This window comes from Coffea arabica, chromosome 6c, assembly GCF_036785885.1.
Source record: "Coffea arabica cultivar ET-39 chromosome 6c, Coffea Arabica ET-39 HiFi, whole genome shotgun sequence".
NCBI lineage: Eukaryota > Viridiplantae > Streptophyta > Magnoliopsida > Gentianales > Rubiaceae > Coffea > Coffea arabica.
The window spans coordinates 15,763,736-15,780,037 of NC_092320.1; the positions used below are offsets into that span (position 1 = coordinate 15,763,736).

At 35.6% G+C, this 16,302-nt stretch overlaps 2 protein-coding genes across 2 annotated transcripts; one reads left to right on the plus strand and one right to left on the minus strand.

Moving 5' to 3' along the window:
* The first annotated feature begins 627 nt into the window (after positions 1–627).
* LOC113693778 (uncharacterized) lies at positions 628–7,967 on the plus strand. Its single transcript, XM_072053105.1, has 8 exons — positions 628–934; positions 3,584–4,713; positions 4,803–5,097; positions 5,453–5,662; positions 6,030–6,203; positions 6,488–6,685; positions 6,787–6,900; positions 7,358–7,967. Exons 2-8 carry the CDS (start codon positions 3,629–3,631, stop codon positions 7,703–7,705), a joined length of 2,424 nt encoding a protein of 807 aa, XP_071909206.1. The 5' UTR covers positions 628–934; positions 3,584–3,628; the 3' UTR covers positions 7,706–7,967.
* A 345-nt stretch (positions 7,968–8,312) lies between these two features.
* LOC113693779 (F-box/kelch-repeat protein At3g23880-like) lies at positions 8,313–9,878 on the minus strand. The gene has a single exon (XM_027212463.2). It carries the CDS (start codon positions 9,846–9,848, stop codon positions 8,634–8,636), a length of 1,215 nt encoding a protein of 404 aa, XP_027068264.1. The 5' UTR covers positions 9,849–9,878; the 3' UTR covers positions 8,313–8,633.
* Between the last annotated feature and the right edge of the window lie 6,424 nt (positions 9,879–16,302).

The window sequence follows — 16,302 nt, forward strand, 5'->3', positions numbered from 1 at the left end:
CAAATTCAGCAGATGAATTTTCATTTATCAAACACTCAAAATATCTGAATATCTGAAAATATTCAGTTTCAGCACTTTTGTATGTTATTAAATAGACCCTAATGGTTTCATTTTAGATCGGTGAAAAAAAGTAAGGAAGAATGTTAACAACAAAATTAGATTACAAGGGAATAAAAAGGGAATTAATGACTTTTTAAATATGTTTTTCAATGATTTTTTTTTTGTTAAATATGTTTTTTCAATGACATTTTTTTATTACCAGCAGATGTTGGTGCAAGTAGAAGTAGTTTGCATCCCTTAATTATACTTTCCCTACATGTGATTTGATCTAACTCGAATAGGATTAGTTGTGATACCTGTGGTTTCTTTATTTACAAAAAAATATACTTATAAAAAATGAGATGAAAAATTTTAAAAAATCAACCACCCAAATTATCCATACAGTAATTTACCAACCCATGAGAAAGAAGTCAAAGAACAAAGAATCCATCCATCAAGAGTCAAGACGAATAAACGCGTAGCGTAACCGGTCATTCCCGGTGACTCTCTCCCCACCGACATCAACTTAACCGGTCAATCCCCATCTTTATCATCATCATCATCATCATTAAATAATTCCAGCAATCTAAACAGCTTTCTTTCTCCATACACCAGCACCAGTACTCTGCTAGCAGTAAGCAGGCTTCGCCTCACACTTATTCATCTCCATCATTATTTCTTCTCCCTTCATAATTCAGCAACGCCGAAAATTCTGCTTATTACGTTGAAATTACGCAGTAATATCATGCCATTTGCGATTTTTCAAGTCTGAGAAGATCCTCCCGCCCGCTGCTTCTTCCTCACGAAACTTGAAATTCTTCGCCATTTTTCCTTTTTGTGATCTTCTCTTCTCCATCCGAAGCTCTGGAGCTAAAGAAGCAAACTTGAAATTTGGGTGAGTCTCTGTTTTTTTAGTGTTTTACTGTATTCTTCACAGCATTTTACGTATGAACTTTGAGTTATACTCTTTCTCTTTTCATCTACTAGAGAAGAAAAAGGAGGAGATTGTATTGGATCAAATGAAATATGATGTCATTTTTTTTTTCTCCCATTCCGGAAAGTGTGTGTAGTGATATGGAGGAATTTTGACTTTTTTAGTAGCCCGGCGTCTGCCGTTGGTTTCAGAATATTTTTTCTGGGAAATGCTACCAGTAGAATTCTCACTGTTTTGTACCTTTTTTCTTAAAATAAAAAAGCAAAAAAGTAATCTATTACTATCTCTATGTTTTCCTCCTCCTCTCGCTCCTTATCTACTTTTTTCTTTTTTTTTTTTCCTTTTCTTTTATTTCGTTGGTTTGATATTGAACTGATTGAAAAATAGACCTCTCTCAATGTATGGATATGGGTTTGGAATTTTGGAAAATTGCGACTTTTGAGATTTGACGGTTATGCTCCACAATCCCCACTTCCCAGGCTGTAACCGCCATGTACCTCCCCGGAATTCGGCTTTCTTCATTTTACCGAATTTTCTCTGCTCTCTTTTTATTCATTTCTTATGGGATGATGGTATAATGATCAGCATTGCTTGAAATGGAGGTGAGGAAACAATATAAGTAAACTTATGCACAGGGTCGTAAACAACTGTCTGCTCTGTATTTTTTTTTTTTTTTAAAATTTCTGTATATGTTTTGTTTAAGTTTCTTGTTCGTATGGAAAATTTAATTATTTGCTGTCGCCATGACTTAAGCAATTGTGAATTAGTATCTGTCATCGTAAACATATGCTTTTAGTACAGCTGTATTATGTCACAATCATGTTGCTTAATAATTATGCTACAGGGTTGCAACTTGTTCTCCCCATCAGAATATTCAGTTGGGATGATTTTGTTGCTTCTTGAGTAGCGGTAAATTAGATTAGCAAATTGGTGAAACTATGTACACTGTAAATTCTTCAATTGTACATCGCTAGCTGTCTATCTAGCAGGGAATTCAGTACCATCTTGTCCTGTTTTCACATTTTGTCTGTTGCTTTAAGTGGGTTCGCTTTAGTGATAATATGCCAGTTAAGACTCCTGCAGATTTAGGTCCTATTAGGTGGCTTAACTATTGTAGTTGGCTCCACTAAACAGCTTTGTTAAGCAGCAATTAACATAAAGTTTTATTAGATGGCTCGACTAAGCAATTAAATTGGCGGTTTAACTATAGTAATTGGCTCCGCTAAGCAGTTTTGTGCTGGAGCGATTAACACAAGATTTCTTAGATGGGGGAGAAATTGTTCATAAAACATTGTGATTTTGACTCACAGTTTGAGTTGGACTTTTATGAATGACCATCCTCTGAAAGAAAGAGTCAGTTCTTTGTGCCTGAGTCTATGCTGTGGCTGCATTTCTTGGATGTTGTATCTCCGTTTGAATAGATTTGTGCTCAAAAAAGAAAAAGGAAGCTGGAATAGTTTTGCCTAATTTTCTATCCAAGAAGTTGTAGTGCTTCGCTCTTTTTATTCTTTTGTCATTCAAATTGTTCTTTTTTGGTCGTCATTGAAAAATAGCAGTATTCTTGTTTTGATTTAAGCCCACTTACATTCTTGTAAACGCTTGTACTCACGTAAGAGTAACTCAAGGATCCACATTTTCTCTACTATTGCCTTTTCTCCTAAAAAATACAGTCATTGTCTAGCTATAGAGAATTTCAAATGGGGAAAATAGAGAATTTAACTGCTACAAGAAGATCTAGTTAAATGAGTGTCTGCTTGGTAAAAACAAAACACCAAGTCTTAACAAGTGCAATGACTTGATTATTGTTTGTGCATGACAGCTTGCTAAGGAAACTCACTTGATTATTGTTTGTGCATGACTTGTGGTGAAACTCACTTTTTGCCAATAACACTTGATTCTTTTTGTCATGTTGTTGCATAGTGTATAACTCCATAGTTGGTTTGTGTAAGCTACTGTATATAGTAAATACAGTTTCTCTGGAGTGGAGTCCTGTTCAAGTGGTGTCATGAAGGCTGTATCCAGAACCATATACTTTTGGCCAGCCCTAATTATTTGCCTGTCTCTCATTGTAGCTGTTTTTCCTATGGCGTGCTCCAAGTTTGTGCATATTCAGTAATTTAACTTTTTAAGTACAACTACCCTCATCCCCTCTTTTTTCTCTACCATGATTTTAAATGTAATAATTTCTTAAATAAAAAAGAGTAGCTTATAGATTTCTGGAAAAAAAAATCATACATGCTCTAACATGATTCTACATACGACAACTTATTGTAAAAAAATTAATTAATTATATATATTTGAAATAAGCACACAAGTATTGTGTGCCAAAAGTACCAGTTTCTTATAATTCCTCTGAAATTTAATGCAATTTCAGGATGTCATTTGTTCATCATTTCTCTTTACATGATCAGGTTTTTCAAAAAACATTTAAAACGAATTCTCCGCTCCTTTCTCCTGCATTTATGAGTGTGTTACAAATTCCTTCCTTAGCTTGGCTCCCTGAGATTGGTTAGAGAGACTTGTAAAGCCACTGTCATGTCGTGATATTTAGGCTGCTGCAGACATTCTTGATTGAACTTTTTCTTATGAATGGTTGTTCCTCTTTTTCAGTTGTAGCTGCTTGTTGGAATGCAGTTAAAAAAGTGAATATAAAGCATGAAAGAGGTTGACAGGAAGAAAGTTCTGAAAAATAATCAAAGGAAAATTTCTGCAAAACCCGAGAAAAGAGATCAGAATTTTCAACAGAAGAGTGACAGAAATGCTTTGAAACGAGAAGGAAATAAAGTGAAAGCTTCATCAGCTAAAGCTGACAGTGGTACATTAGTGGGTGACCCAAACACAGGCACAGAGCCATCTGAAGTTTATCAAAATATGTTGATAGATTACGTGGATGATGTCCACAAGTCTGAAGCAGCATCTCCTGATGTAAAAACACTTGAAATAGTTGATAAAGATACCAATTCCAAAGTAAGTGATCCTTCTCATGATGTGGGTAATGAGCCTAATGAAGACTCAGAGCAAGAATCAGATAGTGACACGACTAATGATTCAGTGTCATCCCAAGGAGATATTGCGGCAGTTGATGATGAGAAGATAGAAAGAGCTTCAAGGGTTTCTAAAACTCCAGTAAAAAATGATCTACCTGCTGGTAGTTCTCAGCCTGGAAGAGCAAAATCTGATCAGAGTTCGGATAATACGCGACCCAAAGCATCAAAAAGTACTATCAATGAGCCCATAACATCGAACAAAGAGTTTTCTAAAGGGACAGGGAAAAACATATATGATGACTTGAAGACTATCAAAGTGCATCCAAAACCTTCAGCAGAATTTTCAGGAGTCGTTGACAAACCACTTGAAGAGGCAAAGGATGTTGATATACAGGATGAGACTTCAGTTAGTGCTAACAGTGTTGGAAGTGATGATGAACCAGTAAAAACTGAGGAAAATGGTGAGAATGAAGACAAGACAGCTTCAGATCAAAAGATTCAGGACATGGAAACAAGAATTGAGAAACTTGAAGATGAGCTTAGGGAGGTAGCTGCCTTAGAAGTTGCACTTTATTCTGTGGTTCCTGAGCATGGTAGCTCTGCGCATAAGGTGCATACGCCTGCTAGACGCTTGTGTAGGCTCTATATTCACGCCTGCAAACACTGGTCTCCAGCCAAGCGAGCTACTGTTTCTAGAAATACTGTTTCTGGACTAGTTTTGATTGCAAAGTCTTGTGGCCATGATGTCTCAAGGTGTGTAGTAATTTGGTCTTTTATATGGTCTAGAATTTACTCCTTTTTTCCTTATCTAACAAATTTTTCCTTTTGCTCCTTTGAGTAAGGCTGACATTCTGGCTGTCAAACACGGTTGTATTGAGAGAAATTATCTCTCAGACATTTGGAAGTGCATGTCAATCAAGTCCTGTTGCAAAAGCATTCGAGTCAAATGGAGGAAAGATTGGTGAAGCAAAGTTCTCGTCGCTTAAATGGAAGAGTAATTTAGGCAGCAAACTACCAAACAAGCAGAGTTTCATGCAGGTGGTGGATGATTGGCAAGAAACAAGGACATTTACTGCTGCCTTAGAGAAAGTTGAGTCGTGGATGTTCTCCCGAATAGTTGAGTCAATATGGTGGCAGGTGATTCCTCTATGCTGTTCAGTTTATAAATGCATTTTTCTATACATTTTTTGCGTGAAACTACAATCGTTTTGTTAGAATAACAAAAACATACATATTTATGTTATGTTAACCAATTATTTTCACATTGTGCCTGGCAAGAAGACAACTATCATTGTGACATATTCGTATAGCTAATACTCAATCTGTCTATAGAGCAAATTTTGTCAAATTGAATTGTCGGAAAATAGAAGTGTCTCATATTGATTGTTCACAAGCTGTGTAGGTGGTGTACTAATTTATGCAGTTTGTCTACTTAGGTTTTGTTTATATGTGTATCTTTTCTTTGGTACAAGTCTAACTTCTTATGTTTCAGACCTTAACTCCGAATATGCAATCTCCCAATGATGACCACACAAAGAACAAAGTTCTTGGTAGAATATTGGGCCCTCCTTTGGGTGATCAGCAGCAAGGCAGTTTTTCCATTAACTTATGGAAAAATGCTTTCCAGGATGCTTTTGGGAGACTTTGTCCTGTTCGGGCAGGAGGCCATGAATGTGGGTGCTTGCCTGTGTTGGCGAGGAAGGTGTGTATGTTTATGTTTGCCTGGCAGCCTGCAACCACCCCCCACCGCCCCCCCCCCCCCCCCCCCCCCAAAAAAAAAAAAAAAAATCCCCATTCCCTTTGGGGGAAAAGAAAATCCCTTCCAGTTACCACTTTCTTTTCTTGTCAGGTTCTTTATCTCTCTCTCTCTCTCTGTTTTTTTTTTTTTATCCATTGTATTTTTTCTCATATCTTCTTCTGACAGTGACTAGGTTGTATTGGTGGAGCTTGGTTTTGCAAAATTAGCTTCAACTGTTGTAGCTTTTAAATCTTTTGGGTTTTCATGTGCTTAACCTCCATATTTGTTTATATTTGTCGTATCTTTAACTAGATGCTGCATTTTTCATTAGGTCATGGAACAATGTCTTGCCAGACTAGATGTGGCCATGTTCAACGCTATTCTTAGGGAGTCAGAACATGAAATCCCAACTGATCCAGTATCGGATCCCATAGTTGACTGCAGGGTTTTGCCTATTCCTGCTGGAGACTTAAGTTTTGGCTCTGGTGCACAGCTCAAAAATTCTGTAAGTTTTTTCTCACTAATTCTGAATAAATTCTAACCTCATACAGATTGCATTTTTTGAAACTCAGGCAAAGAGAATCCATTTGCATCTGGCCATATGCCAAGATATGTGCTACTTTATCTAATGGTTGCATGAAATTAGTCCGTCCCCTTGACTCTGGAGGCTTCTGGAGAGTCTGACTGAAATGTGGAAAAGTAGCTGTTTTAAGACTCATATCTTATAAAAGTACATTTCATATTGTACGTTGTACGGGTTATAACAATGAGGATATATTACCTTTGCAGATTGGCAATTGGACAAGATGGCTAACTGATTTGTTTGGCATGGGTGCTGGTGATTTGATCAAAGATGATCAGAACATTTGTGAGGATGATGGTCAGGGAGGTGCAGATGAACCCAAGTGTTTCTATCTTCTTAGTGCTTTGAGTGATCTTTTAATGCTTCCAAAAGACATGCTTATGGATCGAACAATTCGAATGGAGGTCCATGTTTTGTTTATATTGATGAATTCCACTTGTTACCTTCTATTTTATTTTAGGTGGACCTCTTAGGGAAGTTTATTGTTGTGTCTTGTAATATGCAGGTATGCCCACAAATCAGTCTTCCATTGGTTAAACGGATACTTTGCAATTTTACCCCTGATGAGTTCTGCCCTGATTCTGTTCCAGGAGCTGTATTAGAGGCTCTTAACGCTGAGGTACTAGCATATCTTTTGACAAACAGAGAAGTAGAGAATTGATAATGATAAAAAGAATTCATAATGACTTGATTTATTATAGAACACAATTTTGCAGAATTTCTAACATGAGAGAATCATGCAGAAAAGTGATCTTAATCTGTGGACAGAACCTTCATGTTACATGGACATATTTAGCAGGTTCCAGCATTACATAGCAAAAGATGCTTACATGCTTGTGGTGTTTTGAAGCTACAGCCATGTTTATGATTACATTATGTGATTCAGTGTTAGAGATGTCTTTGGTAGTATATTAAGCTGTTGACTAACTAAATGGTTAGAAGTCCTCTGTCCTCGTCGTACCACACCTCCAAACGTAGTTGTAGATAATCTGAATGGTTGTCTGCATGATGACGACCTTTTCCAACTATTAAAATTCTGGAATTGTTTCACTTACTTTTTCCACTTTGAAATGCAGTGCATCATAGAGAGGAGGTTTTCAGGAGACGCTGCTAGTACTTTTCCTTATCCTGCGGCTTCGGTTGTCTATACACCCCCATCCTCCTCTGATGTGGCAGAAAAAGTTGCTGAGGCCGGTAGTAAATCACAGCTGTCGAGGAATGCATCTACCATACAGAGCAAGGGGTATACCAGTGATGAGGACCTGGTGGAATTGGATTCTCCCCTGGCAATTATCGTTGACAAGTCTTCGTCTTCTCCAAAGCATCTAATTCCAAATGGAAGTCAGAAAAACGAGCAGGATACAAGTCATGTTGGAGTGAATGCAAGGTACGAACTGCTTCGCGAGGTTTGGCAAGCAACATAGGGTGCATGCTTGCTGGGAATTTGGTTCCCCTCGGCTGCAAAATTTATTCTTTTTTCTTTTTACGGTCAAAAAGCGTTGTCTGTGTGATCAAGAAAGCAATACTTAGCAGCTGAATTGGCAGATGTTTTGTATATTTTTCATGCAGTTGATAATTGGTAGCATCACACTGAGATTGAGTTCATGTTGTAAACGCTTCCGGAAGGACCTTGCGTCAGCTTTTTAGTGTAGATTAATAAATTGGGAATCTGAAACCATTATATGATGTTCGCCTGAGGTCCGGCTTTTTGTTAATGACCATTCATGACATAATTGGAAAAGGATTAGGGAGAAAGCGGCATTCAATCAGAAAAGTCAGGACTTTCAAATGAAGTTTAGATTTGAACCAAAACCAAAGTTTTGGTTGATTATATTTGACGAAGTCCTCCAATTTCCTTGCAGCACAATCTTCACCACTTGATGTAAACTTCTCCAACGCTTCATTCATTTCATTCATCACCATCATTTAACTCATCCTCAACAAGCCTCGAAAGGGAAAAGAAAACCAATTTCCGAATATCAGATTTTTTTATGGCCTCAATGTCCAAAAGCAACAAGGAAAACAACTAAGTGACCAATAAGGAATATTTCACATTCTTTGAAGCTGGGACAGAAGTTCACCTTGGAATTTGATTCAACACTGTTCAAGGGGTGAAGGGAGGAACGTGTAGGGGTGACAAAGAAGAGAGGAGTTTCAATACTAAGTAGATAAGTAGGTTACAAGCCGGTAAAATATCAACAAATTCCATCCAAAAACAACGGTGAAAAGCTGCAAGCCTCTAGTTTAGTTTCTCTTCCAGGTTGCGTTTCTTTGTCGTTTGAGAAGAAGGATTTGATTGCATCTCCTGTAAGACCTTGGAAATCAACTCTGTGAGCTTTATAATTTTGAGAATCAGACCGAAACTAGGCTTTCAGTAAAGAGAAAAGCACAATGAATTGTCTCCGAGTAATAAACCACTCCTTTTTTGTTTCTTGTGTCCAGCAAGGTTAAATCTTGCGACAGAATCCGCAACAGAATCTTACCTTCAGCTGACACAAACAATGGTGAAGCACAGTTGTTTAATATCGCAGAATTTGGTATTGAAGCCACTTTAGTCCATGACTCTAACACACTATATTCTTTCATAATCCAGATTTCCATTGTACCATCATCGAAGGTGCAAACTATGCAAAGATATCCATCTACAACCCTCAACTTCCAATCAAACTTACCACGTAGATTATCCGGCACTGCAATTTTCCCATATTTCTCTGCCTCCAAGTTCAGTGACATGATCACGGGGGTACTCCTTGAGCCATCTTCGTATGATCTCCAATGAAGAGCTCCATTCACAAGAGCATTAGAATCCCAGGAACTAAAGCCATCTGGTACGTCATCAATCAACTTCCAAGAATCAGATTTCCAACTATAAACTCCCAAGGCATACACGTATTGTTCTTCTACTTTTGGAAAACTGTAAGTAAGAGTACTATACAGTTTGACAACCTTGTAATCATTATTAGAGTCATCATAACCAAAGGCATGAGTCGCACAATAACTGCGATCCGTTGCAGCCCTAACCCTGTCAGAAATATTCGTCCCAGTGTAAAGTATCTCAACCTCATGATAATCATATGGCAAAGTTCTCGATTTTTTTGTACAAGGGTTCCAAAGAGTCAGAACTCCAGGTATGCTACTTAAGCAAACCAATCCATTGCAAGAACCCACGATGTCATATGGATCTTCTTTAATAGTAGAATCAAGCACAAGCTGCTCAACAACTTCAATAGAGGAGATGCCATTGAGCAAAGAGTGAAGAGAAAAAGTTGAAAGGATATCAGGATTGTCTTCACTGGCCTGTAAAACCAGTTTAGTCAGAGCATGTTTGGGATGTCTAGATGAATATTTTTGATGGTTTTTGATGAAGTTGGAGCTTGAGATCAGAGAAAACCATGATTTACAAACACATTGCAATTGTCCCAGTGACTTTACAGGCAACCAGGAGAGGATTTCAGTGATGATTTCTTGGGGAAAATGAGGCACTGGCATAGAAAATATAGACTGGACGGAATCCTGTTCTGGTGGATGAGCCATGGATTGGCCTTCAGTGGCCATGGGCGGTATCATGGGATGTTTTCTACTTTGATATTCCAGGCTTTTATTAACAAGATAGTACCCCTTTTATCAAACAATCTTTTAAACGTTTAGTTTATAAGCTAATTGCAATTTAAACCCCTAACCACTCACTCAGTGATCAATACAGCTTTTGTTCTTTTATAAGCATCATAATCTTGTTAAATCTAGACTAATAGCAGAAATCAAATCACATAAATTGTACATAGATATAACAGATCTAAATAATTAATAAAATAATACAAGCTATGTATAGGTCATTACTGAGTGACCGATACACTTACAAATTTTCAATTTTTTTTTTTTTACATTTTGCTTATACTATTAATATTTGGTACATTATCTAAAAAATTGTTTAATTTCTATTAATTTTATGACAATTTCAAGAAAATGTTTAATTGGCAAATTACCAACATATGTCAATTTAATAAATATACCGTACAGGGAAACTTAATATTTGTTATTAGAAAATAAAACATATCTTAAAGAGATCTTTTGCAGAAGTGGTACAAATTATTGGCCGATTAAAGGAAAAAAAAAATTAAAATAGGGGTTTTCCCTTTGGTTTTGTCATGGATGATGGTTCAAAGAGGAAATGGGGCAGGAACGGTCATGATTTGGTCAAAAAATTTTATGCAGCTCAAATCATGTCTTGTAATTCGATTTCTACGTCATGTGTGGGGCTCATAAAAAAGTGTTGTAAAATTACGTCGTGTGCAATGAAAGTTACACACAGTGAAAAATGAATATAATAGGCAGAAACGGTTGTACCTGCAACCGTTTGTGGACAAGCGCATCTTCAATCGTTTGTGGACAAGCGCACCTGCAACCGTTTGTACCCCTTATCCGTTCAAAGACTAGTGTAGACTGTAGAAAAATAGGCAGTCAAAGATGCTCTCTTTCTCTGTTTCAGCTTTGACGTTCTACTCTTTCATTATTATCATTATTCTTTTTTGGTTTTCAACGAAAAAGACACAGTAATTATTTGTCCTACTGGGGACATCTACATGGTAGGTTGGCATTTTTGGCATATTTGACATAATGTTGGAGAATCCACTCGCAATTGTCTGCCACAATAATGTTATAGCCACTCGTGGAACGTCCATTTGAACCTTTAAATGAAAATTGCTCAATTACTCCTTCAACTTTTTTATCAAATAAATTTAGTCTCTGTATTTTTATTTTAGTCAATTTAACAATTTTACCGGCACTTTAGTTGGACTATACCTTTTACACAAAGTAAACCACATAGAATTTTTTCGGCCCCAGCAAGGGGCAGTTTTAGAAATTAGGGAAAATTGTTCAAAACATCATTCATATTTTATAAAATGACTTTTTTTCGTTCCTCACATTTAAAAGTGTAATTTTATGTCCATTACAAATTCATATTGGTCAAATTTGGTCCTTACCTAAGTTTCTAACTAGTTTTTACTCGGAATCTATCACGTGTCTTACACGTGATCATTTTTTAAGGGCAAAATTGTCAAATTAATTTTACAAAATTCAATCCATAGTCCCTCATATTTCACAAAATGAATTTTTTTGTCCCTCACGTTTCATAAAATGAATTTTTTTGTTCCTCACATTTCACAAAATGAATTGTTTCATTCCTCACATTTTATAAAATAAATTTTTTTCATCCCTCATTGATCATGTGTATGAATAGTTTTTTTAAAATCCATATATGTATCTATTTAATTTCACTTTAACAATACAAATAGCATGCGTACAACTACAATTAGCTTATTTAGATGAAATCAAATAATTTGGACATTATCGAGTGTTTATATCGAATTAAATTTGGATTAAAAAAATCAAAGAAAAAATATGACAAAAAAAAAGTAATTGGCACTTTTAAATTTTAAGACAATCACAAGATAAGTAATTCAATTGTTGGTCTTAAAGGTGGTGAGTAGAAACTTCAAATTTAAACTGCAATTCGTTAGTATGACTACAGAATTCGATTTAGGACCCATTAATTAAATAACCTTATTATACAACTAAATAAATGAATTGTTACTAAAAGAGAAAAGGGTATAAATATTGAACAAATTCACATGGTAAAATCAAATAAATATATTCATGACTTTAAAATAAAATTGCTAGTGTTAAACCCATGTATATATCTATTGAATAGCATGTGTACAATTACAATTAACTTGTTTAGATGAAATCAAATAGAGATATATTACATGCTATTCGTATTATTCAAATGAAATCAAATAGATATATGTGGATTAAAAAAAACTATTCATACACATAGTCAATGAGGGATAAAAAAATTCATTTTGTGAAATGTGAGGGACGAAAAAATTCATTTTGCAAAATGTGAGGGATTATGGATCGGATTATGTAAAACTTAATTTGATAATTTTGCCCCTTAAAAATAATCACGTGCAAGACACGTAATGGATTCCAACTAAACTCTAGTCAGAAACCTAGGTAGGGACCAAATTTGATCAATATGAATTTGTAAGGGACGTAAAATTATACTTTTAAAAGTGATGGACGAAAAAAGTTATTTTAAAAATGTGAGGGATGTTTTGAACAATTTTCCCTAGAAATTAAGCTCCTACATAACTACAGGGGGCAGTGAGGGGCCGCTCCCCCATCCCAAAAAAGAATTGTAAAATTCTTTTGATGTAATTAGTATTCAGAGTGAAGAAATTTCTTTGGTTTTAGTTTCCTGGTGCCCACAACAAAAAGGACTTTTTTTTTGGATAAAATTCCCCCACAAACTTCGTGAAATGCATAAAATGGTAATACAGAAATAGTGGCCCAAGTCCAAATTACAAATTATGATATGGATGGAATGACAGTACAAAGTAACGGCACAGGTCTAAATTAGACTGATGTTTTTTTCACTCTACAGAAGAACAGCATGGACAATTTAGAATGCCTAGATTTCATGGATTATAATGAAGCAAGTTAATACCTATTTTGCTAGATGTAAATATTTTATATTGAATATTATGCTATAATTGATTAACTATTTGAGAATTTGTTACTGTATCAATTACATGCTTTGCTTTATGCTAAACTCTTTTTTTTAATAAAAAATAAATGAGTATTAGAAACTTGACACTTTTCACTTACATTTGTGTTAGACACTTGACACTCTTCCTTTTTTTTTTTTTTTAATAAAATTTCTTTTATATTAGAATAGCAACAAAATAAATACATGAGGAGATTAGTTGAGTTTAATTTTCCGGATTGAAGGCATTCCTAATCTATCCAAACGAATTGCCCCACGAGCCAATCTTGGAAACGAATTAAAGGCCTCATATATCTTGAGTTGTTGTTCTGGATGCGATACAACCACATTGGATAACGCATCAGCAACTGTGTTAGCCTCCCTGTAACAGTACGAGAAACGATCCGAATCTTCCACGAACTTCCAAATCTGCCTGATCTCCCGTCGAACATGCCAGGGGCAATGAATACGATGCTGAAGAATTCCAACTAATACCAAAGAATCCGATTGCACATATAGATTTCCAAAACCCTTATGTACACATATTTGAAGACCAATAAGAAGGGCCCTAGCCTTTGCACGGAGACATGTAGTTTCTCCAAGACATGCCGAAAAACCAATCAGAAGCATGCCCTTTGAATCCCGAAGAACCCTACTGCCTCCACCCACTCCTAGATTACCCTTTGAACAGCCATCTGTATTAAGAATGTATCGACCTAATTGCTTATTGTCCCATCGAACAAGTTTGTATGCAACCCCAATATTAGATGAATACAACAAATCATATCAATGATGAAATGACTGTACTCGAAAACCTTGTTTAAATTGAATTCCCACCATGGACTGTATTTCCGAAAAATGGCATGACAAATGGCAGAAGACCTCATATGGGCGCCCTCAAACATTGCTTTATTTCTTGCCTTCCAAATCTGCCAACAAACTATACTGGAAAGAATGTATCCAATAAATCGTCGTATCTCAGAATCATGTGAACTCAGCCACCAACTCACTATGCGGGGCCGCAAAGATGATGCTTTGGAATTGCAAAGATGATGCTGGGAATTCCAGACCACATGCTCCTCCAAAATAATTCCAAACTTCCGAGGCTATCTGGCCATTAGAGAATAGATGCTCAATTGACTCCTAAGATGATGAATGACAACAAAAACATTTTGAAGGTAAGTGAAAACCAAGTTTACATAATCTATCTGGTACCGGCAACCTTCCCATCAACACTCGCAACATGAAAAATGAAACTTTCAAAGGAAGCCTAGGATGCCAGATCCTCTCAAATACCATCGACGTGTTACGGGCTTGTCTAATATCCCGAAAAGCTGAATTTAGAGAAAATTTTCTAGATGTCGTGGACATCCAAATCACTTCAACTTCACCCCCTTCTTCCGGGACTGAGTGGTCTAGAATGGAGGGCACCATTTCGTTTGGCAATGTCTGACATAACATATTTACATCCCAATGCCCATTGATAATGAAATTTTCGAACGATAAATTTGGGACAACCGTTGCTTGGAGGAACAAAGCACCATCCCCCGACCAATTATCGTACCAAAAATGACATGCTCCGTATTTGACCACCCATAGCATAGAGAGCTCTACTTGTCGACTCACATTCACTATCCTCCGCCAGAGTGCCGAGTCCATTTATGCTAAACTCTTTAATAAGCAATTGTGATTTTTATTAGACTTTATTCAATCCTTGTACATTTCACCTTTGCCACTTTTCTACAAATCTTGGTTTCGTTCCCAGTAAGAATAAGAGTAAATTATTAGAGTGGCAGCATTTAGTTTAGTATAAACGAGAACTGTAACCACTTTCCATTGTGGTCAGAGTTAGGGTTATAATGTTTTGCACTCCAACCTCCAATTCGTGGTCTTAAATAGTAGTAAAAGGCTTTAACTTTGTTTGCAAGATCTAATTGCTAATTGAAACGTGTTATACTTGGGCAGAAATTGTGCAATTGGGTATATAGTTAGATCATTAGCTAGAGAAACATCACCATCTCCTATTATCTAGCATTAGCATACTACTTAGGTTAGTAATTTATGCGAAGGAATTTATCGTCCATTATCATTTGAGTCGTTGTGGTAAAAATTTAAAAATTTGAGTACTAAACGTTCACATTATTCTATAGGCGAAACTACAATGTGCAGTAAATTGGGTGCAAAACCATACCAGTCCTGAGCCCTATTTATATGTTATTGTGACTTGGGGGCTCAATTAGAGTTTGTTACTAAGAATTCTTTTTTAAAATGTGTCTTGTATATTTTAACCAACTCAAATACATAGACAGTACAAAGTCAAGCACACATTGTAAATTTGACACACAAAATGTAATTCAAATGTTATTTCACCATGTAAAGAAGTGAATAAAACATCTGTGTGTCTGTCTATCTATCTATCTATTTGTTATCTATTACTATGTTAAAAGTATGTTAAAAATATGATGAGTTTTGGCATTATAGAGTGTAAGAACTATTTTATCTTAGTTTTTGTTGTGTTTATAGTACCCTTTTGTCTTTCAGTTAAAGTTGTGGCATTTAATTGGGGTAATAACTCCAAATATAAAACATTCCAAATGATTAAATCTCAATAATGTTAGTAATTAAAATAAAAAACTCTCTAATAAAACTATCTAGTGACCATTGCACTCATCTCTAATTCTTATGTGCGTGAAAGTTTCTTATCTAAAGCAATTTCTTATTAGAAATAGTGTGACCAATTACATTAGCCATAGTTTTGAAATTATAAAAAATAGCAGTATCAAAGAAATAGATGCTTTTAGAACAAAAGAGAAATATATAAGAAAAAAAGAGTCCATATTCATTGGAGAATTTTGTTGTGAATATCACAAGACAAATGCATAATTATGTACCTTTTATCAATATGAAGAGCTACAAAAATAAAAGAATCCAACTATTGCTATCAATTGAATTTCAATGGACAACTAAATAGTCAATATAAGATAATTTGAGCAGTATAAATCATTTACATTCTTTATTAATCTCAACAACACTTAGAAAAAAGTGTAAAAAATCCAAATTCAACAATGCACCTTAGATTATTCAATTCAAATTCATAAAAAAGCATTGAAATGTTCAACTGGAAAGATATAAAGTAGAATAATTAAATGTTCATGTGAAGTTGGACACGAGCACATTTCATATATTTTATTTTTAAATAACTAATTCATTCTAATTGTGTAATGACATTTCATTTGTCTTAGAAAGAACACGAAAATAACATTCAAAATGTTGATAGAAAATTGTTCATTTGTTAACATTTGCTGATTTCATCAGAAATTAAACCATTGGTTTAATTCATTGGTTACTGCAGTGGCAAGAAGACTAGGTGTTGCCTTATTATATAATGGATTATTCCAGTGGTGCCTGGACTTGCAACTTGATGTTCTCTTTTGGGTTGGTTGTCACCATCTTTTCTCCTTTGACATGGACACT